General features: G+C 36.9%; 1 protein-coding gene across 2 annotated transcripts in view; it reads left to right on the top strand.

The window, feature by feature from the left end:
- RPS6KA5 (ribosomal protein S6 kinase A5) overlaps positions 1-26,857 on the top strand; it is a 79,773-nt gene that overhangs the window by 13,909 nt on the left and 39,007 nt on the right. The window contains exons 3-5 of one of the 2 annotated variants that reach the window (XM_080596264.1): positions 10,176-10,394; positions 16,356-16,471; positions 17,182-17,289. In XM_080596264.1, the coding sequence (XP_080452390.1) occupies positions 10,176-10,394; positions 16,356-16,471; positions 17,182-17,289 (443 nt within the window). Of the gene's footprint in view, positions 1-10,175; positions 10,395-16,355; positions 16,472-17,181; positions 17,290-26,857 lie in introns of those variants that run through there. The other variant, XM_080596265.1, reaches the window with a different exon arrangement.

Genomic DNA, 26,857 nt, shown 5'->3' with positions numbered 1-26,857 from the left:
ATAGTCAGTTTGCTCCAGAAACATCTTCGGTCTCAGTGGGCTTCAAACGATTTCAAGAATGGACTCAAAGATTCCTGCAAAGTTCAGGAAACCAAGGACACATTAGGTATCCTGAAAGGGCATTTTGTAGCAAGACTAGTATCTTCTTTTATTGGTAAAGAAATGCTTGTTGCCTTGTTTAAAATGTAATGTTAAAAATAATGTGAGGTACGTTCCTAAGAACTCAAGATGATGAGGGCACTAAATTTTGCTCAGTGTTAAGCGTATCGTAGCTGAGACTAGGGTTCTAGGTGTGTCAAAGGCTGCTGTTTGCCAACTACTGGGCAGCCTTAAATGCACGTGGCCTGATCAGAATGGAGCTAGTTCTGTTTGCTTTTCGGGAAGGGACCATCTGAGATTTCAGGGTTTACGGTGACACAGAATCCCTGAAAACAGGACTGGAATGGACTAGAAGAGGTTCTTTGAGTGTTGGGATAAGTGACTAGTCATAGCTGCATCGCTCCAAACAGAGATCAGCAAAAGCCTCCAGTAGCAGAGACATTCTGCAACTTTTATAGATGTTCTTGCTGAGGATGTTTCATCTCCTAGCTTGAGAAGCATTCTGGGGATTGCAGTAAGCAAAAATCCTCTATTTCTTGCAAGAGGTTTCTGAAAGAACCACACATTACTTTACAATAGGGTATACCTGTGTTAGGCTTTTCTTTTGTAAATACTGTCAACAAAATTTTGATGAGGCTCTGAACATCATCTTAATTTTCAACATATTGTTGTGCCTGGAAGAGTTTGTGTTCTTTTTGTTGAATAAACAGCAGAAAAGAATTTTTTTTTTTTGCAAGTATCTTGGCTACCGTTAAAGAATTACGGAGAACTTGTACTGCTTGGCTATGCTGCTGTTTAATAACATAGAAACCCCTTTGTAAATATCATTTTTTAGGAAATTCTAGAACTTTTTTGTCAATAACAAAACAGTTGTGCAAGCACTGCATCTTAAGTGTCAAAAATCAACTCGACCAAAGGCAGTAGACCTTGCAGTAGCTGCTGCAAGTGAAACGTCTGGGGATATGCATTCACTTAGTATATTTAGCTATTTTTGTGACTATATTTTAATACTGTGCAGTTTACCCTGCTTCCCCCCCCCCCCCTTTCTTCCATAGCAGAGTGACTATTTTTCAAAATTTGTTAAGAATCTAGCCACCTATTAACATGTGAACTTCGCTATAAGATCTTAACTGTGTCGTGTCAGGAGTCGTGGGTCCCTGTTTCAGCCTGTCATTTCTTTCACTCGTGCTTGAGTTGAGATTGGAGCAATGCATATGACTGCTCTGACTTCTCAGTTCTTTGTTCTAGAATATATGTTTAGTGGAAGGAATGAGAGCATGAATAAAACTGTCTATAATCACAACAACATGTCAGGAATATTTGGAATGGCAGGCTTTGGCTGGAGAATTGTATTAAAAGGTACTGCAGAAGAGTAAGGCCTCATGGAAAACTTGACCTCTGTTGTCCAGAACTACGCGTCTGCATTTCAACTGTCATCCTTAGGATTGCTCTCACAAAAAATGAAGAAATGATCTGAGACTATTTGCATGCCTTCTGCATTGATAAGTTTGAATTATCTTGTTCTGTAGTTTTAATCCTATCAGAATAAGAATGGAGGCTGTTTTCCTCAATGTATATTTAATTTTGGGTTAAACTCTGTATAGGTGGCAACCTAATTCTGGTGAATCTAAAAATGCCATCCCTCTAACAAGTAGCTGTCTATTGGTGAGGGTGCAAGTTACAGATGTTCATTAGATGCCTTTCACCTTTCAGGGAATGAATGACAAGTTTCATTATTAGAAATCTGAAATACTTCAAGTATTTTCCAAGTGGTATGGGGTGCGTGTGTGGTGGCAGGCACCTATCCAAGCAGCCTGTGTCTTTCCATTAGTGACTTATCCTAAAAATATGGACAAGATAAGAGAACTGTTTGGTCTGTAGTTGTTTGTTTTTTGGGGAGGTCAGTTTTGGGAACTGCTCTGTTCTTTTACTATTAAGTTCTGTGAAGTTGAAGATGTGGGTGGGGGTTGACGTTGCCTTAGACAAACTGATTCATGCAGATGAAAGGGCTTGTTCGGGAACAATTTAAAGAAAAGTGGAAAAGAGGGCATCTTGTGGCTTCTGTTTACACATTGCTCTATTTTTAGGCAAGAGCTATCTTTATTCTGGCAGTTGAAAGCCTTACCTGCTGTGAGCTTTTAGGTATTGCTGATATACTGCGATACAGCTAATGCTAAATAAAAGCTGTGATACTGTTTTAAAGTTCTTCTCTGTGGAGCTCAGCAGAGTGCAAAATGTTTCCCAGATATCTGATGGTTAAATGATCTACAGTAATGTGAAACGGAATGAATTGAAGCCTCCTAGGCATGTTAAGTGATGGCTGTAGGTGATATTTTAACTGATTACAATATTTTACATATAGCCTATTATGAGGCAACGGAGTAACTAAAGAAAATATTCAAAATGCACTTAAGCACAGTATCATTTAACTTTGTGTATGTGATTGTGGTAGCTCTGTATAGACACTTAGTATGGTGCTGTTTTTTTTTTTTTCAGCTAGTAGCTGAGGCCTTGTTTGTATCATTTTTAAGGTTCATTTTTTAAAAAGACAATAAGATGATTAGAAATTGTGTCCATATGTGCTGATGTTTCTCCTGTGGAAGTTATTTTTGAATAGCTTTTTCTTCATGCTCTGGCTTTGTATGATTTCATATTTATTTTTTTCTTTTAATTCACATTTTTCTTCTTGTGTTTCTGTATGCCTAGTCTGGTTTTGAACACATTATCACCATTGGAAGCACGCTAGTTTATTTTTTTGGTACTAAAATATTATACTTGCTTATCTTCTAACCTGTCTCTCAGAGGAAAATACAAGGAAATATGAGTTAGTCGCCTTTTAATCAGAGTTGGAGCCCTTTACATTGCATTAAGTAGCTATCATTGCAATAAACTTCCCTTTTGGAGTAATCAGTAACACTTGACATCAACAGAACAAAATCTCTGAAAGTATGCCACTGTTAATAAAATAATTAATAACGTGCTTGTTTGCTCTGGGAGCAAATTATTATTTACTTGACTTCTCTGCCTTGTCCTTGTTCTATTCAGTATATGCTTTTTGAAATTCCAGTTTCTTTGTTTTCACTTAAATCCTTTTCTTTTGCAGTTGCTTTATAGCCTTGCTAATGTGGAATTTTCAGACTTCCTGCCAATTGAATTCATGTCCCTAGCTGTTTATCCTATCTAGTTAAAGCTTTTTTTTTTTTCCCCTGTGACTTGGAAAACTTCTATTTTATGGAACTTTACAGCAAAGTAATCTAATTGCTTCCAAAAAAACACGAAGGAGAGAACAGGAAGGTGGCTGTGTTGGCTTATGCATGTCCACTTGGCTTATTTACTTCAGTCTAAACTTTTTCTTCAAAAAAAAGTCATAAGCTTTTCTGAGTCTTACATTTCTCTACACAAAGATTATTCCTGCTTTTTTCATCTCAACTATTTCTGCTTCTGATTTTAATAAATGCCACTTTAAGCACAGTTGGCAGACTGAATGAAAAAGAGGCAGTGCATGTGGCTCCTGAGCACGTGCCCCAGTAATCTGGTGTACCACTACAGGCCACTAATAAACACAGAGGAATAACTAGAAACAAGAATATAATAGTCATATAGATTTCTAAAATATTATGCATAAATTATTTTAAGTACTTATATAGAAAATGCTAATATATGAGAATTTAGGCATATTCATTTTATGTGGCTAAAACAGATAAAAATTAATCATTCATACCTATCTTAATCCTAATTTATTTCAAGAACTTAATGGAATTAACTTTACAGCAACATGACTAGTTTATGAAAAATGTGTTGAAAATGCTAAGTTTTTAGTTTTGTTTTTTTGTAAGTCACAATTAATAGTATAAAGCTGTTAAAGAAATTAATAAAGAAGTATATACAGAAAATTTCTCCAGGAACAAGCTTAAAAGAGCTAGAGTGAGAATTCCATAGGATTGAACAGCTTAAAGACTTATGTGTGGAGGATGTTTAGAATCTGATAGATAAATTCGAATGAAGGAAGGAAAATTGGTAGGACGAATGCCAGATTTAGATAATTAGTTCAAAATCTTGTTATATGAGAGAGAATAATCTTAGTTTCATCTAAAGGTCAGAAAGTATTCTGATAAAGCCGAGATTGTGAAATTTTAGTTAGATCTTTCAAAGAATATTGAATAAAATGTGAAATGTTGTTCTCTCCATTCTGGTAAGATTGAAAGGAGAAGAAAGAAGTGGGGTTACTGTGCACAGAAGACTGGGAAGTGTCTACAAATGACTCCAAACTCAAATTAATATTTTACTTCAGTTTCTGCAAAGGACGCCTATAAGGAATATTAAATGGAAAGTGGGATGTCTGATTGGAGACAGGGTTTGGAAAAAGAAAATTTATTTTTCTGTATTGAAAGAGCAGACTGAAAAGAGGCGACTGTTCAGTCGAAGAACCTGGAACTTGTACAGTTTCATCCCTTTCTTCCCCCCAGAGAATTCTGAAAGAATTGGGACGTGAAATTGGAGGTCAGTAGCAAAGATTCTTACTGGAACTAATGAGTCAGAGGTGATACAGGAAACTGGAGAGAATAGTAAGTGCAATCCTGTATTTAAGAAGGAACTATGAAGATGAACCAGGCAGCTAACGGTTGATCAATTGAGGAGACTTCAGGAGCATGCAGTACTTGCAAAGAAATTTTGAAGAAGAAAATTTACCTTAATTTTGGTAACAATTAAAAATGAGACACGTGCTTACCCACTGGTAGATTGTCTGACTAATGAGAGCCCTCATTTAACAACTTAGTTCCGTGAAGGGGAAAAAAAATTAGTCATGGATCTGCTGCCATACCGATTTACTTGAATAGTTTTTATTTTTTAAGAAAGCCAAGGGTTTAAAAAAAAAAAGTCAAAAAGAAAAACTCAAAAACAAACCAAACAAAACATACCACAAAAGCAAAATGCTGCTAGAAAGTACATTTTAAGATGCAGCTTTCCCTCTCCTGCCTTTCATATTTATAATCTCTTATTTGCCTGTTTAATGGGACAAAGAACTTGTTCTTAGCTAAATAATAACATTGAAAAAAGCCCCCTGTAGATTCTTGCTTGTCTGACATCCAAAGAAATCTGACAGAGAATGCATCATCTTTGGTAATTTAGTGGTGGACAATAAAAATTGAAGATGCTTCTTCAGAATGCTGTTTGATCGTAAAGGGTTTTGTTTGGCTTTTTCCCCACATTTTTAGCTGTTAGAGCTGTATGCCTTTCTCACTTTGCCACATTCTGAATTTTAGTTTATATGGACAGGTATCTACACAGCGAGAGTTCTGCCTCAGGATTTTTTGGGTACATTAAATATATGGCCTATTTTAACAAGGAAAAGTTCAGAGGAAATAAGTCATAAGGCATATTATCATACAAGAGCAAAGTGAAACGTATTCAAATCATTATATATCTTGTGCCTCTGAGCCTTTTGCTATTGTTGTCTCATGATTATTCTTACAATGACAGTAAAAAAAAAGTAGCTTAAGAAGTGTACCTTATGTTAGCGCTTAAAAACACTGCTTTAAAGTTTTCTGTATGTAAGTGTCAAGTTTTGATGCGTTTAAAAGTCCACAGAAACCATTCCATCTGCTATAAACAATAAGAATTGCTTGTTTTTTTCTCTGTTAGAGTTGGCTGGCATGATGCAATGGCTTAATGTGTTTTGCATTTACACAGAAAAAAGAAGCGAAGATTACTTTGTTTTTAATTCATTGGCTTTCAATAAGTGTGTACTTTCGGCATATTTGAATGACTTGCTGAATTGTTATGTACAATGGCGTGTATTACTAAATTATTATTCATGAAAAAGGCATTAGTGAAAGGAAAGTCTTAACCCCCAGTTGTATTTTTCTGCTTCACAAATTAAGTGAAAATGTGATATAAATTGCTGGCATGAAATGTCTTGCTCATCTCAAGCCTGATATCCATATCAATCTGTCATTAGTGCGTCCTTTTTTCATTAACCTTATATGTTTATTTTGTTCCTTGTAGTAGATCGTAAGGATCAATTTTATGTGTTTTATATAAGCATACATTATATTTTCTTTTAGTTTTTCCATAATTTAAAACCTATTGCATTTGGGGGTAAATCTTTGGTGGCTGTGCATGTGCGTTTCCTCTGTGGGGAATGCACTGCTGACTAAATATTTCTGCCTTGAAAATAGTAGAGATGTGTATCAGTTGTTATGAGAAAGAACACTGAAATGTGGCTCTGAGAAGCATAAAAAGCTTTTCTGAAATAAGATCATCTGGTACGGGTATTCTTGCAATAAAGTTGTGTGCCTTTTCCTTGCTGTCACTTGAATGACTTGCTGTTGCAGTGTTGTCTTTTAAGTAGATTTCTCGTGGTAATATCGGAGAATCTGCTGTTGAACATGTCATGAGTCATTTGATTAAAATAGTGCTACTTAAGATTTATTCGCATCAAAACTGCTGAGAGTCCTCATCATGCTGTCAGTCCTTTTCAGATTGCTGCGGAAACAATTTGTACCGTGGTAAAGCTCCGTTTTGCAAATTGTTCTAAGGTAACATTAGTATAGTTTCTAGAGATTTCCATATAGCTCACACGTTTACCAGGTAATTTTCTCATACACAGTATTTAAAACCATAGTAGATACTCTTAATATACCGCTAGCATGCTGCTGCTTGAGGTGCGTTACTGTATGCTTTTTTTATAAAGTATAAGCAAAGATGCAAATAGCCAAGTGTTAAAATCCAGAGGGCTTTGTTAATTTTAGTTTGGTGTAGCCTAATGTTCTCCAATGTTTTTGATAAAACTGCTGTGTCCTGGGAACCTAAGGAAGCTTCTGTGTAATGCCCTATTCTGGATGTTTTAGAGAGGCACAAGAAAGTTAAATAGCAAGCTTCAGCTGAAAATTGGTGAAAACTGGGGCCATTCCCTTATGCAGTTGAGAAATGCAAGCTCAGGCCATTCTCCACAGTGGTTTCTGTTGTGTGTTAGTGGATCGCAAAAGCATCTACATTTCTTGAGTAGTAACTCTTTAAAAAGATGGAAGTACTGCTTTTGGAAGCTCTGTTGTGGTGTGCTTTTTTTTTCTGTTTGTTTGTTTGTTTGTTTTAAACCAGTGCTTTCAATAGTAGGGTCTGTTTTTCAGATGCTAAAATAATTTAAGTCAGTACTGGAAAACAATTGAATAACATGAAAATTGTACACAAGCATAATAGTGTCATTGAGGTCACAATATTATGGCCTGTACAACTTTGATTAAGTTCATTTGTGCCTATACATCGTGACAGGATTTATGGCCCATGCCTGTTTTACTATGATAATATTTTACACCTGTGGTTATCCAATTCTTGATGATCAGCTTGAGACTACTCAGGGCAATTTACATTGATACACTTGAGATCTCATGGCTGCAACTGATGTTGGGGAGTGCTATATAATACTGAGCATTGTGGAGGGGGAAGAAATGTCCTGGTATCTCCCATTCGTCACTTAAAATAGATAGAGGTTTAACCTATTCTGGCCCTTTTTGCCTTTCTTGACAGGTATATTGTGGAAACTTGTTTATTATCTGTGACAACCCATACTGGGAATAGTAGGCACTGCGAAGAATGCAAGCATGACCCTGTAGAGTAGAAGTCAGCTAAAAAAACAAGCTTTTTGAAAAAATTATTTTTGAAAGAATGAGTAATATCACTTCTGTATACGGAATGAAGCAGAACTTAGCTATAGAAGAAAATAATGCATCATTGGATAACTCAAAACTCTTTATTCCCTGTCAGGGATGGGGAACGATGGGAAAAAGTTGGAGTTGCATGTAGTTGCTTACTGGGAGTAACACTGTAGTGTGTTTGAAGATGAGCATAATTAATTTGAGTGTCTCCCATCAGGACAGCATACTCTTGTTTAGTGCATTTACGGTTTTGAGATACTTGAGTGTTCCTTTTGGGAATGCTATGTGAAGATAATGGCCATGTAGGGGTTAAACAAAGCACTCAGCTGGTTCACTTCTCTGTCTCTGAGACCTGTAAAGAGACCCTAGAAGAACACAAAGATGCAGACGATGATGGTTTGCTTAATGCACTTGTAGCAGTCTGTGGTTTGGGGTCTACCTGAGCCAGAGGTTCTGTGTTTAGAAATGGTTTCTATACATTCTTCTCCATCAAGGATTTATATCATCTTTTCGAACTCATCTACATTTTTGACATCTGAAGTGTAATGTAGCAGTAGTTCCATAGCTTAATTGAATATTTGTGTGTTCTGTAGTTCTTAGTTTTGATACCTGATCATTTTATTTCTTATCTTATTTTTAATTCTTATTTTTCTTTTATCTTATTTTTAGGAATAATGAAAAATTGTTCTTTATTTACCTTTGTATAGATCTTTGATTTTAATTCTCTGGCATCTTTTTCAGTACTCTACTTTTGTCAGGCTGAATAAAAAGCTTATGCATTCCCTTCCCTTCATAATCAGAACAATCCTTGTTATTCTTTTCTGGATCTTTTACAGTTCTCCAGCACTGTTTTTTTTTTTTTCTGATAGGGGAGCTGGGGACAGAAGAGAGGAGCACTGAAATGGCATGCATTACTCAAGATAGGAGCACACAAAGCTTTCATACCACAGCATAAGGGATTTTTGATTTTGTTTTGAAGGTCTGAGGGACTGAGCGTGTGTCATATTTCCACTTTAATACTGTCCTTGAAGTTCTCACTTTCTATTTGCTTTTTGGATTACCTCTAGCCACTGGGGGTGTTTTCTTATAGAACTGTCTACAATAATTCCAGATATTTTTTTCTCAGTTATAACAGTATAAAAATTAATGATTATCTTACATCATATGGCTTACTCATTTACTTACTTGGAATTTTATCTGTCATGTTATTATTCAGCTACTTACTATTTTGATATGGTTTTTCAGTTTTCAGCAGTCAGCTTTGATTTCTGTTGTAGTAGATAACTTACTACCGCACTGTAGTTCATATATGACTGAATCATGCAGGACAAACTCTTGTGGTGTCCTCCTTTCATCTTAAAAGCTGAATGTTTATTTTTAACATTTGATTTTTGTCTGCTAATCTACTCTTTGAACCAATGATTTTTTTTTAGTGTTTTCAAGACACTTTTGTAAGGGAACTTGTTACGTACTTTGGAAATCTAGATAAGTAAAGCATATCATTGTTCCTTCCTCATGATTCCTGTAAGCAGTTATTAATAGAAGTAATTATAACCATCTACAAAAGTAGCACTGAGACTTTCTCATGTTACCTTGTTCAAATACGTGCTAAATCTAATTGTTACTCTTCCAACAGCTTTGTCTAGTAGAGATGTCATTTATTGGCCTATAGGAGCCTTTTCATTTAAAAAAAAAAAAAAGTCCATGTGTCTTATTTTTCTACTGGGGAGCATATTTTAAACAAAATACGTAAATAGAACACTTAGATTCATTACTTAAAAAGTTTGGAAGGCCTACCTTTTTGTCCTGGTGACTTTTTTTTCCTGTTTGTGTTTAGAAAACTTCTTTTTTGGAGAGTTCCTTCTAGCTTATTCTCTTTAAGCCCAGTATGGGAGCCTTGGAAAGCCCCTGTGTTCTAAATACTGGTGGGAAGAATTCATTGGATTTTCAATGAGTTTTTGGAATTGCTGTAAAGCCAGTAATCAAAGCTTCTAATCTGTGCAAAAGCGGGCATATTTTGAGGGGGACAAAAAATAGCATTGCCCTTACCCTTGTACTCTTGCCAAATTCTAAGTATGAGATTTTTAGGTTATTGCAAAGGAAGAAGTCATTTTAACTTTTAATTTCTTTTAATTATCTTTTTAATCTTTATGTTAAATACTGAAGTTCTGTTTTTCCTACTCTTCCTGCATTCACTTGCTGAGCTGGTTTGGTTGAAATTTATTTTGAAAAGGTCACTCTGAAATAAAATCCTGAAAGATTTTAACCTGAATAATTACTATTTGGCGTAACAAAGAATAATTGAGTATAAGGGCCAAATGAGAATTTGTGTAATGTTAATAATCAGCAGTAGTATCATGGTCAGCTAGACCTGTAGTATGAGTAAATAACTCTTTTTCTCCCCACTCTTTCTTTTTTAAGCCTATGGAAAAGTGTTCCTAGTAAGGAAAGTAAGTGGCCACGATGCTGGAAAACTGTATGCCATGAAAGTACTGAAGAAAGCAACAATAGTTCAAAAAGCCAAAACAACTGAGCACACAAGGACAGAACGACAAGTATTGGAGCACATTAGGCAATCACCATTTTTGGTCACGTTACATTATGCCTTCCAAACAGATACAAAGCTTCATCTCATTTTAGGTGAGTAGTCTTCAGGCTTCAACTCTTACATTAATGCAAAATAAAATCTAAAAATTAAATATATAATCCATCCTTTTATCTCCTTCATGTTTTCTAGTTTTTTTCATGTGGTCTTAAGTACTGTGTGTTTGGAGGTTGTATGGGAGAATATAGGAAGTAAAATACAGTTCATCTTTAACAGTGCCTTTGTGGTTTTCCTGTTTGAACCTCAGTGTGCTACTCTGACTTGGGGAAAAAAATATTATACTTTTTTTTTTGCGTGCAAGTTACTGATATGGTCATAACTGCCTAAAGCAGAGGTGGAAAATTACTAAAGATAAATTTTCTTGAACTTACCTAGAAGATGAAATCTTCATTTGCAGCTTTCTTTAACTGTTATTATACACTGCATTAGCTTTCTGCAGAATTTGACTAATTGCTACTATAATTGAAACAATTTTCATAGGCATTAAAATGATTCCCTTACTTTTCTGTATGCTGTCTTTGCTTGTGTGGCACAAAGGTTGTTCGTAAGGTGGGGTGACCAAAAGTAATTTTATTTCTGGGATCAGTTGGCAGAAAAGAAGAAAAAAAAATACACTGTCAGGCACATAGCTTAATTTTTTGTGTGATCCTGCTTGGAGCCAGTTTTACTTGATGGTCCTTGTGGATCCCTTCCAACTTGGGATATTCTATGACAGTGAAGAAATAACTGAACAGACATATAGGACATTTCACTCTGAAGATGGCTTATACCAGTCACATTAAAAATAAAATGTATTTTGAAATGTTGCCATCTGTTTGAGAGGACAGGGCTGCCTGCCACTACGCTGACCAGTTGGTAGGTTCTAGTAGCACTGAACCACTGCAAACTGGAAGTGTCTCTCAGTCGGGCCTTTGTCTGAACAGATGCCCCCATAGAAGGGTGGACAAGGCCTGTTAAAGGTGATTGTGCTTTCATTTTTATGTCTTGGCAAATTCCTTACAACACTGGAACGTGTAGGTTGTTGGTCGGATTTCCTGCTCTAAAATGCTGGTGAAAGTACATATATTGTGGTGTCTTTGTTAATAAGTTCTTGCTGTTCTTCAGCTCTAACCTGTTACTTGCTTTTGTGCATTACTTTATTTTTGTAAATTCTTCTTGTAATTCTTCTTGTAACATCCATAAATATCCATTTACACAAGATGCCTGATAATGAACTATTGTATAGCAAGGCTTATTAGAACTTTCTTCATTCTACTTCTGTCCTTGCCATTTTGCTTTCCATACTTATGTGAAAAAACAGATCTATTTCTACAGCATTTGCAAGCTTGGCATGAGACTGATAAGGAACTTTCTCTGAGTTTTCAACTAGGAGAGAACACCTTCCACCCATTGCACCCCCCTTTCAACCCAGCACTGTTTTTGGGAAAGAGGCTGACATGAAGAAGTTATTTCTTCTGTTTTATTCCCCAGTTTTCACTGCCTTTTAGAGGCCTGGCTTTCTTGGGAGGATAAAGGATTTTTCCTCATAATGAGGAGTATGTACTTAAAAGAGCTGGAAAAGAGTAATAAATGCAGCTTTAAACCTCGCTGCTTCAGGAAGCTTTTGCTGCTAAAACTTTGTTAAACCATTTCTCTCTTGAGTATTGAGACTTCCATGTTTCAATTTTTTTAAGGCTTATTTGGAGAAGTAAATGGTCCTTTAATTTTCTGATTACTGTTAACTCATAACTTCCACTTGTTGAACCTTAATTAATAGGCTGATTTAAATGTAGAATTAATAATTTTTATTAATGTTATATGAATCCTACCCCGCTGGCTGTCAATTCCTAGGAAGGTGTTCTACATACGTGCTTTAGTTTCATATATTACCATGGGATAAAACAGGTGCCTGAGAAGCTCAAGGTTAAATGAAGTATTCACTAGATTCCTTTTGAAAATGTGACTTTAAAAGTGTAAGGGTTTTCACAAATTCATTTGAAAAGGATACTAAAGAATATATAAAATGCTATCAAAGACTGGAAGATGCTGAAGAGGTGAAGTAGAAATTAGAAATACATTTATAGCTTTGTGATTCCTTGACGTTAACCTTTTAATAATGAGGGTTTCATCTTTGATTGTTGTGGTATTTAATTTATAGATGAATAATTTTGAAAAAAAAATAGATGAAGTATGAGACAAATGAGAATGTATTGTAAACATCATAGTACTAATCCAGAAGTTTTTGGTTAGAATGCAGTTTAGAGAATCACAGAAAGGTTTGGGTTGGAAGGGGCCTTGAAGTCTGTCTAATTCCAACCCCCCTGCCATGGGCAGGGACACTTCCCACCAGAGCAGGTTGCCCAAAGCCCCATCCAGCCTGGCCTTGAACACTTGCAGGGATGGGGCATCCACAGCTTCTCTGGGAAACCTGTGCCAGGGCCTCACCACCCTCTGAGTAAAGAATTTCTTCCTTATTACTATTCTGAATCTAACCTTTTTTAGTTTAAAGTCATTACCCCATGTCATGTCACTATACTTCCTGACAGAGTCCCTCCCCAGCTTTCCTGTAGCCTCCTTTAGGTACTGTAAAGCTGCTATAAGGTCTCGCCTGAGCCTTCTGTTCTCCAGGCTGAACAACCCTGTAGTGGGTTTACGTGGCAAGGTTTTGGTAGCAGGGAGCCATAGGGTTGGCTTCTGTGAGAAGGATCTAGAAGCTGCCCCATGTTTGGTAAGGGCCCCACTGCTGACTAGAGCTGAGCCAGTAAATGATGTTGTTTTGCGCCTCTGTGAGAGCATATTTAAGACGGGGGAAAAAAAATGCTGCACCACACAGCAGCTGGGAGAGTGAGAGGAGTGAGGAACAGCCTTGCAGGCGCCAAGGTCAGTGAAGAAGGAGGGGGAGAGGTGCTCCAGGCACCGGAGCAGAAGTCCCCTGCGGCCTGTGGTGTGGACCATGGTAAAGCAGGCTGTCCCCCTGCAGCCCATGGAGTACCACAGTGGAGCAGGGTTCCACGCTGCAGCCCGTGGAGGAGACCACGGTGGAGCAGGTGGACCTGCACTGATGGCGGCTGGGGCCTGTGGAAGACCCCTGCCGGAGCAGATTCCGGGCTGGACCTGTAGCCCGTGGAAAGGAGACCACGCAGGAGCAGGTGACCTGGCAGGAGCTGCTGCCCATAGGGGATCCAGGTTGGAGCAGTTTGCTGCTGAGGGATGGACCCCGTGGTACGGACACATATCTGGAGCAGTTCTTGAAGAGCTGCTGCCTGTGGGCAGCACACGCCAGATCAATCAGTTCGGCAAGGACTGCGTCCCGTGGGAGGGACCCGACAGCACAGGGGACGAGAGTGACCGAGAAGGAGCGGCAGAGAAGAAGCGCTATAGACTGACCATAACCCCCATTCCCCTGTGCCGCTTGGGGTGAGGAGGTGGAAGAAGGTGGATGGGGGGGAAGGTGCTTTTGGTTTCTTCCCTTTGTTTCTCACTTCTCTAGCTTGTTAGTAATAGGTAATAAATCTTACTATCTCCCTACACTGAGTCTGTTTTGCCCGTCACGATAATTACTGTGCGATCTCCTCGTCCTCATCTCAACCCTTGAGCCCTTTTCATCGTATTTTCTCCCCATTCCTCTTTGAGGAGGGGGAGTGAGAGAGCGGTTGTGGTGGAGCTCGGCTGCCCACCCAAGTAAAACCAGCATAAACCCCAACTCCCTCAGCCTGTCTTCATAGGAGAGGTGCTCCAGCCCTGCAGTCATCCTCACATCCCTTCTCTGGACTTGCCCCAACAGGTCCATGTCCTTCTTGTGCTGGGGGCCCCAGACCTGAACGCAGGGCTCCAGGTGGGGTCTCACAAGAGCAGAGCAGAGGGGGGGAATCACCTCCCTCACCCTGCTGGCTATACTTTTGATGCAGCCCAGGATATGGCTGGCTTTCTGGGCTGCGAGCACACATTGCTGACTCACACCGAGATTCTCATCCATCAGCATCCCCAGGTCTTTCTCCTCACAGCTGCTCTCAATCCAATCTCAATCATTCAGATTCCATTAGAAAAATTATATATGTATGTATTTCACACACATACATATATATATGTGAAATTGATAAATTTCTGTGTATTCATTTTTAGATAACTGTAGGTGACAAGAATAATTACAAGACCAGAAGAACCTTTTTTATGAAGGGAAAATTAAAAGGTTGAGATTATATTTTCATTAGAGTCAAAGAGGAGGGAGCCCAGTAGTTGTGAAGAATGTTACATAATAGATAGTACAGACTGGGCATTTACTTCCCACGTTAATACAACATCAAGGTGAAGTTTAAAGTGAAAAAAATTCAAAGCTGATGTATAACTAAGATTTTTTGTTATTTGTGTTTGCTTTTCCACAAAAGTTTACATGATACCATTCTCAGAGTAACAAGTGTTCCAGAAATGTCCTTTTCTTTCCTTTTTTAGCAGAAAATGGGAATAGAGTTATGTAGTGCGTAGTTTTGTTTATCTGCTCTTTTTAATCACTCTTTTCAACAGAGAAACAAACAAAAAACAACTGTCATGGCCTAAGGCTACTTTATAATTCATTTAGGCTTTGTGCCCTCCCTGACAAACAGCAACAACAACAACAAAACGGTTTGCTGCACGTTTTTTTGTCTGAGCATGTAAATCCTTGGAAATCACTTCTTTGCTTCTTTGATGTAGTGTTGGAATTCTGTGTTTCAGAATTGCTTCTGAATTTTCAGGGAAACCAGCATCTGCCTCGATTCTACCCAGCTGAGCTTGGTGAATGAGTAATGTGTCATTTCAGGTTCAAGAGGTTTTAGAGTTGGAGCTTTGGTGCAATACTTAATACAAGTCCTTGTGCTGCCAGAGTACATAGCAGCAGTAATTTAATCCAAATCAAGTGCAGACATGCACTTGCATTTCTGTTTTCCAGAATACAGAATTTGGAGCCAATTCTAGTTTTTAGATTGACTTTAAGCTAGGTTTGAAAGAATGAGGTGTTTTATTCATCCGAATACCAATTCTAAACAGAACTTATCGCATGGGGTTAAGTTATTACTACTTTTATTGTAAAATGTGGGTTATTTATACTTTAGGATCAATGTTTTCATTTACTTACTGACCTAGATGAATCTTCTGCCTCACTTTCTTGTTTGGTTCCACTATTACTGCTTTCTGAATGGAGAACTGTGAAAAGAGTAGAGAGATAAGAATATGTGTAACTTGTATATACGCTTTCTGCTTCAAAGAATTTTTGGTATAATACCTGAATCTATACGATCTGTATTCAAGAAAATGTTGAATAAGACGTTGTGGAGTACGTTCCCTGCTCTGTGTATGTAAACCTCAAATATAAATGAACTACTTTACTGTATGTTGCCAGTGTAAGCAATTCTGTATCTAAAACGTTTGTGTTGCAGTGGAACTCTTGTATTAACTAGTTTTTTCCCCCTTCCTGACTGGGAAAACCACCCAGTTGTGTCCTGCAAAGAATCAAAGTGTGGTTTTCACGTAGGAATGTGTGTGGAAATAACCTCGTTCAGGAAGTTTTGCCATACAAGTTCCACTTCCAAAGGGTAAAACTTGTAATTGCCCAAAGGTGATTATTTCACTTAGTATCTGTTTTTTGACTCTTTTTTTTAATGTCAGTCTGACTTGTTGTTCTTAATTATTTCACAAGGGTGTACAAATACTCGCTTCGTAGATACCATTTGTGTGCTGTTCTTTTTCTGATTAACTAAAAGACCAATTTTGCAAAAATATTCATCTTCCATAATTTATGGATATTTGAGGCTCACTTTATGGTTTTGCTGCTTATTTAAGTCGGTAATGCTCTTCCATCACTACACTAATAAAGAAACTGAGTATTGTACAATGGGATGAAATATTACAGAGTTGCAATAAAGTAAAAGCATCTGATCCCAGAACATCTTATTAAATAACTTACTGCAATATTAATAGTTACTTTGTAAGAAAATTAAGTTGTCAGAAAGTGAAATTACAAGGTTCTTTGTTCTACTTTTTAGACTATATAAATGGAGGAGAACTGTTTACTCACCTTTCACAAAGAGAGAGATTCTCAGAAAATGAAGTGCAAATTTATATTGGGGAAATTGTTTTGGCACTTGAACATCTACACAAGGTAAAGTAATTTTATCCTTTCAGTGGATGCTACAAGCTGATTTTGTGGAACTACAACTGTATTCTTTTCACATTGTATAAAGTTAGTAATATTTTTTAGGTAGTCTTAAATTCACAGTAACTTTACCTACTACTGGGACATATTAGTTGTATAATTAGAAATGCTTTCCAATGAAATGTCTATTTATGTGTACCAAAATAAGGCTACGTGTTTTTTTCTGCAGTGCGAAAAGTATTATTGACAAATGATGGTTATTTTTTGGTAATCTCTATCAAAGAGTTGAGTATGACAGTAAACCTAATTTGTAGTCAACATGAAGAATGCTTGGGTTGCACTGTTGTTCAGTTCTCCTTGTTTTGTTACAGTGAAACAGCAGCGTTTTGAAATTTTGGCACAACTGTAGGCAAGCAAATTGCTATCAGAGGCAAATTCAGTTTTCAAGCAAATTCAAATTTCAGTTACTTTTAGATGTAAACGATACATTATGTCCTTCAAACTTTACGACATTACCTGGTATATTAATTTCTGAGAATTCACAAGCGTCTCAAAGGTATTTCTTCAGACACTTTAAACCCCTCGTTTTTGAAGGCAGTCTCTGAGGTATCAGTTTAAGTAATGGGAATTTTGTTAGCTTCACATTTAAATGCATTCAGTGTCTCCTTGATATGGTACAGTGATTTGGCAATGCTTTTCTTATATTCTGTCTGCAGTTGGGGATTATATATCGGGATATAAAACTTGAGAATATTCTCCTCGATTCTGATGGCCATGTGGTGCTGACGGACTTTGGTCTGAGTAAGGAGTTTCTTACTGATGAGGTGAGTATTTGAATCTCCACTAATTGTGGACAGAATCCAGCAAGAACAAAAAATCAGATTCTGTCTCACTGAAATACAAAAGCATTTGAGAGAGCAGAAAAAATGCCTTCTTGACTTTTGCTTTACGGAACAAAATCTAGTAGTCTCCGTTTACAGGGTTTTGAGTTCTCAGTTCATTGGTCTTTGGCCTGCCAGTGTTGCTAGACATTTTTGTCTGTTATAGTTTTCCCTGAAATGCCTTCACACTCCCTTGTGCTGCCCTTTATGTGCAAAAGAGGAGATACACAGAAGTCAGAAAAGCCACTTAAATTATCATTTTCAGATGCCTTTTTAAAACTCTCTGCTAATACTTTGCAGTGACTAGGCAAATGGTATGCTATGACTCTTATTTATGCTAATAACAATTTTTGTATTATTATCTTGTCTTTTTCTCATGTATTTGTGTCACTTCTGATAAGCTTAATTGCAAGCTTTTAGGATAAAAGTTTCTCTCATTAAATATGTGAATAGTACCTAACATAGCAATCACTGACTGGTAACGTTAGTTGTCAGTTATTTCTAAGGTAAGGTTTTATCTCCAGAAATGCTTTTAGATTTCAGAGAGTCAAAGAAAGTTGTACAGGATTTTGGTTTTGGAAAATTTAAAAAGTAGGTATTTTTTTTGCTTTCACTTTAGGTATCAGAGGTATTTGAAATATGGGACTGCAGGTTTGAGTCTGTTAGAAGCAACAGAGGTTTTCTAAAAATAGGTAACTGGTAGTTTCCTCTGGAATATTTGCATTTCAAATGGAACCTGGTAGGATTCGGGGGGTTCTTCACCATTTTAGGAAACTTGAAATGTTACTTTTTTTAATGTGTAAATAGTTAAAATATATACGTAGTGTCAATATATTCGTCTTGAACTATAGAGCAAAAGGAAGAGGGAGATAAGTAGCGTGCCAAAGGATTTGCTACAGTATGTCAGACCAGTGCACTTCCAACAAGGAAATAAGAAGAGAAGTGGTTTTCAGCAGAAAAGGAGGACAATAAAAGGTGTGGCTAGGGAGAAGGGTAGGGCCTGCTCAGAGTTGTGAGAAAAGCTATAGAAGACATAGGAGAAAAAATACACTGGGTTGTATTACTGTACCTGTGGGAGGGAATAGGAGCTGTCCTCCAGGCCTTGAGCAAAAGTTGAATGAGGCAGAAATCTTCCCTAGGATAATAGTGTCATAATAAATCAGGACCTTCTTTAAGTCTCAAAACAAATGGCTTTAGGAAATATGTTTGTTTCTCATCTGTGCACATCTTCAGGATGTTCTTTATAAGCAGGGCAAGAAAAATCAAGGACTTGGATAAGCATCAGAGATACCTATCTGCTTTTCCTCACACTTGGAATCTGATTCTTTTTTCTCCAGTCATTTTTAAAATAATGCAGTCTTGCTGCTTGGTCATCTAATGTTGCTTCCTCTGACATATACCACAAAATCTGTTCATTTACCCGTGTTTTTTTTCCTCATTCACCTTAACATTTTATTTTCATCTTCCCTGTCAAAAAAGCTAAACATTTTGAGGCTCTTTTAAGGAGAAACTTACCTGCAATTTCGTTGTTTTCTTTCAAAAACCTAAGAAATTGTCTGCACTTGACTAGTTTTCACATTACCATTTTAAGTTAGATACTGAACTTGAACATGATTAGACTGTTCTATTTACACATAGAAACTGATATTTCATGTTGTACTCTGTATACAATTCAGCTACTACTAGAACACTTAAAATTCGCATTACAAAAGGTACATGTTAATTTACACTTCTGAACTGATGTGCTTACAAGCGGTAATTTTTGCCTACATAATTGCATGGCTTTATATCTGTTTTCATGCTATTTGGGTAGTGCTTTTACATGAAATTAAACAACTATACAAGTTGGATAAGAAAAGAGTATGTTCTTGCAACTGTGTTGCACGTGCTAGTGTGCTTTACTTTCTCCCCTTCTTCATGCTTCCCCAATCCACCCTGCTTCTTGCAAGTTCTCTACCATTAAATAGGTGTGCTTATGTAAGTGTTTTCAAGAGCTCTAAAACATGTATGTTCTTAAACTTTGCTTATGCATTTGGCAGTTTTTCTTAAAAAAAAAAAATTCTTATAGAAGGTTAATAGCAGTCTGTTTTTTGCCTTTGCTTTATTTTTAAGACAGTCCATACACTTTTATCTGTGTACAAGAGGAAGAAATAATCTGACCTGAATAAAGTAGTTGAATAAAAATGAATTTTCACATAGGATAACTCAGTATCAGAGGGTATTTAGGTATGAAATGTTTTCTGATACTCAAACTGTACTTAATATTTCACGAAGACCAACAATTTGACTTGCCTAACCACAAAATGGGATTAGGTAAGGGCTCGAGAAATTGAAATGAGTAGTCCCTTTTAAGTATGAAGTAGCATTTGCACTCTTAGCCTCACGATGAATTAAGGTTGATTTTTAACTCTCACCTGAATTTCAGTGAAAACTGGGGAAAAGAGACTCTTTAGCCTTACACTTTCATGCATCTCAGTTGAGTCCATATCTACTTGGGATGTAGAATTTATTTGCAGATGGTGTTAGAATAATTAATTTATCTTGGGGAAAAAAATTGATAGGACTAACAGATTTTGTATTGAAACTTCTACAATACTTTTTCATTGCACAGGTGTGATCATGTTGGTGTTCCTATTTTTTTGGAACTGTTAAAAAAGCTTTTTAAAAAAGCAAAACCCCAAGATTTCTATTTTTTGCCATCTTATTTCTTGTGTAGTATCTTTACCTTCTGCATTTGTGGCTTAGTCTTCTTTGTTTTTAATCTCATAGTTCTGCTTGTATGCTGGTATTATTTTTGATTTGGTTAATACCAGTATAGCCTAGTCATCAGGTTTGGTTTTCATTTTAATATTTATTGATGAAGTGTGAATTCATTTTCTAATAGTTTTTTTCTGACAGCTTTAGTTCTGTAACTATACGAAATACAACAGTTTAGAATGGTATATATGGAGATCTTTGTCTTAGAAAAAATAATCTGAATACTTTAATTGAATTATTTTAGTAACCATCTTTTGGATCATGCATAACAACTAGCATTTTTCTTGTTAAATCCCTTAAGTACAATTTCTCCTGGAATAAGTGGAATGCTCAAATCTGCTGTCTTGGTACACATCTGCTTTAGTTTAGGCTTGTTTTGAAAATTTTGTGTTTGCTTAAAACAGATAAAAATAAATTGTGTAGCAAATACAAATGTTGTCGGACTTTGATATTTCTGAGTGGATACAGAACACAAATGCCTCAGTAATAACTGATGAAAGAGTAGATATTCTATATAAGGGATGATTGAGTTCTCTGGCTTTTGCAATTCCATGTCAGCTGGGTATCTGTGCACTTCTTTTTATGATATGTACTGTGAATAGTTCAGATACATTATTGCTTTTGCATCTGAAAATCTCCTGATCAGAGCTGCAAATTTAGTTGCAACTGTTAAATGCTTTTCACAGTTGAATTGCTGTTTTAGTTTATCAGCTGGCTGAGTGGGCACTTTGTTCTGGAAGGAAAATTAGTATGTAAACCTAAAAGATTTCATTAAAGGAAAACTGATGAAAGGTTGTTAACTCACTATGGATTTTGGTCAATGAAGTGGGAAGGTTTATATACAGAGCACTACAGAGGTGGTCAGAGCAGAGGGAAATGGAACAGTGAGGAAACTGACAAGGGTTTGATTTATTGCTGTATGAACTGTCATCTCACTTGAGTGATTGAGTGACCTACTAGGTTATCTGTGCATTTAATTATAAAAGTCTTGATAATTGTCCAATTAAAGTGAAGATGTCTGATAGTTGAAATTGGATAGTGTGTGCTCTGAACGCTGAGCATTCTCTTTTGAAGATGCGTCAGAATAATCTGTACTGCTGGTGACTTTCTGTGTTTGTGTTTTGGTTAAAGAGTTGTTCGCCAATGTAAACGTAGCACTGCTTTAAACTGTAGATTACACTTCTGGAAAGAGGAAAAACTATGAAAAAGTAAGCTGAACAGTGAAGTCAATCCACAGTAGTTAACATACATTATAGATCCTATCTGGGCAATTACTGATTATTACCCCTGTTTTAGAAAAAGATATGAAACAATGTTAGGAAAATTTTTTGACTTTAATTGGTGTACTTCTGTTGGTGTTTCAAGTATCCTGAAACTGAATATTAAGAATCATAAAATCACCGAACATTCTGAAATCACGTAACTGCAGGGCAGGTCTCATTTCATTGCAGAATGAGGTCATCAATGATCAGGTGACAGTTTGTGCCTTAGCCCAAGCTGTATTCCTTTTACAACGCTTATAATTGTGGTCTTCCAGCATGGAACACTAAAGCGGAAGACTGGACCATAGAACATATTCTGCTCAGACTTTGATGCCAAGATCTCAGTGCCATGAAGAGTTTTTGTAAAACAGATCATGATTTCTTAAAGTTACCACTCTAATATGCCATTTAGTTATTGTAATATGCCACTCAGGAACAATGTTTTGGGGAGAAATACTGACCTGTGTGTTAAAATAGTCTGGCATTTTCTATCAGATCTTAGAATAACATGTTTGTAGTCAATTTGGAAAAAAATGTTTCTCTTTTCCAGGACAAAAAAATTGCATTTGGAATGCAAAACCCAGCAACCTCACTAACTTTTTTTTTCCTCATAAATTTTTAATCTCTTGAATGATTGCAAACACTTAACCTTGATGAAACTTGGGCAACCATGTATGATAAACTTGCATGATCAGAGTTTCATGGCTATGTGAAAATGATTTTAGAGCCAGGTGTACTGCATTTGAGCATAATTGTCTGTTCCTCGTTTTACATTTGATGCTCTCTGATTTCATAAGTATGTATTGGGCATTTTCTATGCATTTTTTGTTCCCTTTTTTAATACATTTTTGAAGGCTTTACTGTGGTAGCTAGAAGAATTCCTTGCAGAATGAATACTGTCATACCTTTTAATTTTGCCTCTATTTGAAGCAAGAGGGTGTGGGGTTTTTTTTCAGGTTTTGCTTTTTGTTCTGTTCTTCTCTCTTTTGGTACTCTTACTCTCTCTTCTCAAAAGATGATGTTTTAGAAAACAAGTCTTCCAACAACTGGAATTTTGAGAACCCAATACAAAATGTCCATGAGGGATGAAAGTAGTACGTACTTGCATTCCTCCCACGCAATAATATACTGTTTCTGAACTACTTTTGCTTAAGAAGAGAGATTCTTGTTTTCTTTTCTCTCGGTTATTTGCTTTACAAATCCATCATTAGTAACTGGTTTAAAGAATTCCTTGCAGAATTACAAGTGCATGGCACTGCAGAAGCAGACATAGCCATTTCTTAAACCTGTGTAAAAGTTTCCTTGAGTCTCCATTTTACATTAGATGAGGGCTTAATTTTACACTGTGTTACATGTTGGGGCCACAACTATAGAGGTCATGTGTTTCGTAGCTGGCATGCAGTACCTTCACGGATAGGGTTAGCTGGTCTTGCTTTCTCTCTTATTAGTGCCTGTTCTGATGGCAGCTGCTGGCAGGCAAATTTCACTATTGCTTGAAGCATTCATTAGTCTGATTCTGCCTGTTTTGGAAGCAGTCATTAGTTTGTCTAGCTCTGTGGCATTAGATATAATATCCAACATGGTACTTTTGACTTAGCTGGCTCCTTCAAGTAGGAACAGTCCCTGGGATGGGATTTTTTGTTTATTCATTTTCAGATGATCTTATTTAGTTCTTCTTGGGATGACGTTTCAAACTAGTGGACCTTTGATCTGTAGTATTGCAACTGTTCTTGGTCTAGTCTATGCCTTTATTACTATAATCTTCATTATGAATTTGTCAAATGCAGTAAGTAGGGTAGTCTAGCATACCACTAAACATTTTTCCCATCTTTGTTCTTCCTCTGTCTCCTACGGAGATCATACTTTTGTTCCTGAATAGAAGGTACAACTACAGAAGCAACAGTCTATACCTGAGAGAGCTATTGGGTGAAGCTGTACTTTCTGATATGGACAGCTTAATTCCCTAGTGTTGTGTCTGGATATTATGACCAAAAAGGCTCTCAAAAGAATTTTTAAAAACAAACAAACAAGACACAGTCAGCCTGGCACTTATTTTCTTGGAACAAGATTTTCAAACAAGATTTTCAACTTTCATTTTAAATCTACATCATGTCTTAAGCCATCAGAAAGCTTTTTTGTCAATTTTCATATGCCTTCCTAAATTGATACTGTAATTGTTTGTTCTTCTGGACAATTAAAATGTTGGCAGAGAATAATGCTACAGAACTGATTTCTATGGAAACATTTTCTTTTCTTGGTGCATTTCTTATTTTTGAGGTAAATATCAGTAAAATCACTTTCAGATAGGATGGCCTCTAAGACTCCCTGAAGGTGCAAACCCTGTTTCTGCATGGAATTTTATGTGGACTCTATGGCAGTGCAAATAAATCTCTATTTAAGGCACTATTCTTTTATTTATCTTACGTTTTTTCTCATTAAACTTAATAAGGGAACTCTAATGGCTCACCTAACTAGTAGCTTATAGCTGATAGAACAGTTTGCTGATAGCTGATCTATGGGATGCTCTGTATGATACTGCTCAAGACTCAAGGTTTTCAGTCTTACAGTCTGTTTCTTGAGGACCTGTGGTTCTTGCCTAGCTTGTCAGCGAGCAGCAGGATGGGCGGCTGCTCCCTGCAGTAGTGTGAGCTGGGGATGCGGTACGCTAACTGACCAAGGGCACAATCCCACAGTTCCCAAACAAGATCAGAGCAGGTCTATTGGCAGTAACCAGGCTCAGGTAACAGTGCAGCAGTTCTCAGACAACCTTATAGTGAGGAGGAAGGCCTGAGGTCAAGCCAGGATTTGAAGGCAGATCAGGATCAGTGAGGTACACAGCCAAGTACAGGCATACTGGCTCACTCTGGGATCAAGACCGAGGGTGTGAGTTTCAGCTCCCAGCTGAAGGTGGAGGTGGTCCCCGAGCAGGTTCCACACACAGTCAGTGGCACTGAGTCAGAGTTGGTCTTGAGCACAGGTGGCTTAACCCCAAGGGGTGCAAAAAGAGCAAGGTTGATATGCTAAGGGTCCTGAACACAGTTATCCTAGGAAAGCTTTCATTGTTCATGTTTCTTGGAACCAAAACTTAAGTTACTGTCTTTCAGAACTCAGTTATATAAAATACATATAATAATGATGCTTTCCCTTGTATTCTACATTTTTTTTTAATTTCTAATTGATATTATTTGCTATACTACTGATAGAACCCAGAGGGCAACCCAGAAGTTCTGTCTTCCTTTGTTAAAGGAACTTTAACAGAGTTAACTTTGACTTTGGACTTAATATATATTTAGAGGTATAAGCAATGAGAGTACACAGTTTTATTCCAGCACAATTCCCGAGGTAAGGGTTCTAGATAAATGAAAAACTACAGTGGGGTTTCCGTAGCACAGTACAAACACCAGCATCTGTTCATGCCTAGAAGTGCTCTACCACTTCAGGCATTTCATAATATTCTAATAAATTCTCTATAAGTTGCTCTTGAAGGGACAGGAACGTGGTTTCAGTTGATAGCGTGTGAAACTTGTTTTGGGCTCTTGCCCGTAGAGAAGTTTGAGTCTCTTACTCCTGAATACAGTGGTGTAATATGGTGTAATATGTCTCTTCTAGCCTTTTCTGTCTGAATTTGCATATTTCCCAACTAATTATTTTTTCTTTAGTGGCTCTATAAAAATAGTAGAATGAATGATGCTTCTGTTAATTTCCAAATATGCATTGAATAAATTGAAATTAGAAAAGACTTTACATTGTTTAAAATGGTTTTCCTAGTTAGCTAAGAAATTGGTAAAACTATAAAATAAAAAGAAGGATCATTGGCCCTACTATTGTGGCTGAAGCTATTCCTATTGTATTTATAGTAAGTATGCACACTAGGAGATTGTAGGAACCTCACAGAAACACATTACCGTTATTTTTCAAGAGGTCTTAATTGAGTATGTTTCCAGTGCTATTAGTTCTTGTTGCCGTTTCTAGTTTGGAATTGGAGTCTGCTTTTCTGCCTTACCATCTTCAGTGAGACATTCTGCAGAAGTGCAGCGTGCAAGTTTCATTTGGCTTTACTTGTCCATCACCAGGTGAAGTGCTGATTCTGTCCCAGTCCTAGTCAGGTGTCAGTTGCTGGTTATTTGCCCAAAGAATGCTGGGACTTCTGCAGGCTCAACTTAAATTTGAGTGCCAAGAGCTGTTAAATACTCTAATATAAAGTTAGATGTTTAATATCTTGTGGGGCAGGGTTCCTCTTGCAAGCAAAATTTTTCACTAAAGCTTTAATGAAAACATCAGTCAGATGTTAGTTGCACCAATCTACCTTCAAAACAGAATGATACAATGCATTGTAGGCATTTTGGTTGAGCTGACTGCCTTTACTTCACATGGATTCTCTTGTCAATAAATAGAAAAATCCATTTATTGATAATCATACCACAAAAGGAAATAATTGTTTGAGGAACTGTAAAAGCAGTTCTGGATTTGTCCAATATAACCTTATAGTCTGTGACAATATCCAGTATGATTCACAGCAGCCTTTCTGCAAACATCAGAAGTGCCAAGAAAAGCCTATTCTTTGTGAAGAATCTGCTGTATTAAGTCCCCTTTCTTATATGTTCAAGACGTATGAAGCCTTCTGTGTACCTAAAGATTTTTGTACAGTTCTGTACATCCAGGAAATATTCGCTGGGACAGAAATCAATACATGCCATGCTCCAGTCTCACTGCAGGAGGGATCAGCTGGCCTTGGCTTCCTTTATTAGAGATGGTTGGATGTACCTAAGAAACATCTCTGCTGAATTTCTTGAGAGTCACAAGTACATCATCACTGCAGGTGGTTTTTTTTTTTTTTTTTTTAAATCTTGATCATCAGTTTAAAACATACCATTTTGGGGGGGGGGGTTAAGCAAGAATTAAAGTACTGTGGTGTCAAAGAATTTTTAATGTCTGACATTAATTTCTATTCCGTATGGACCCTTCCCCACATGTGCACCTTATTCCTGTGCAGAGACATTTCTTTGTTGTTATCATCTCCAAAAAATGACCACGTGCCATGCTCCTGGTAATATAAAAGAAGTTACCCACCATCAGAGAACACTTGGGTTGTAAATATTTATTCATAACAAGTTTACAAGTTTGCATTTGCTAGAATGTTTATTCACTAAATACAAGTCAGAGCAAGGTCTTTGTTTTGGTCAAAACTCGACTAGTTCCAAAAAGTTGGATTGCAGCTTTAAGTCTTTTGTATATTACATGCAGACTGCTTCCAATTTATTGTAGGCAAGAGACATTTTCATGAAACATTGGTTGATTTTACTTATCTACAGCCCTGAGTATTCTATGGAAGTTTGAAACATAGTTGCTCATATGATTTATGGTGTGTGCACATTCATGTGAGTTATAATCTGTTAGGTGATTGCTTAAAGAGAAGACCGAAGATACAAAGAGTTTTAGCTAAACTATGATTTTAATCTATTTGATTTTTTTCATCTATATTCCTGATCTAG

Source organism: Anser brachyrhynchus, assembly GCF_964034855.1.
Source record: "Anser brachyrhynchus genome assembly, chromosome: 5".
Classification (NCBI taxonomy): Eukaryota; Metazoa; Chordata; class Aves; order Anseriformes; family Anatidae; genus Anser; species Anser brachyrhynchus.
The sequence above is the reverse complement of the archived record's forward strand: the minus strand, read 5'-3'. Positions and strand labels throughout refer to the sequence as shown.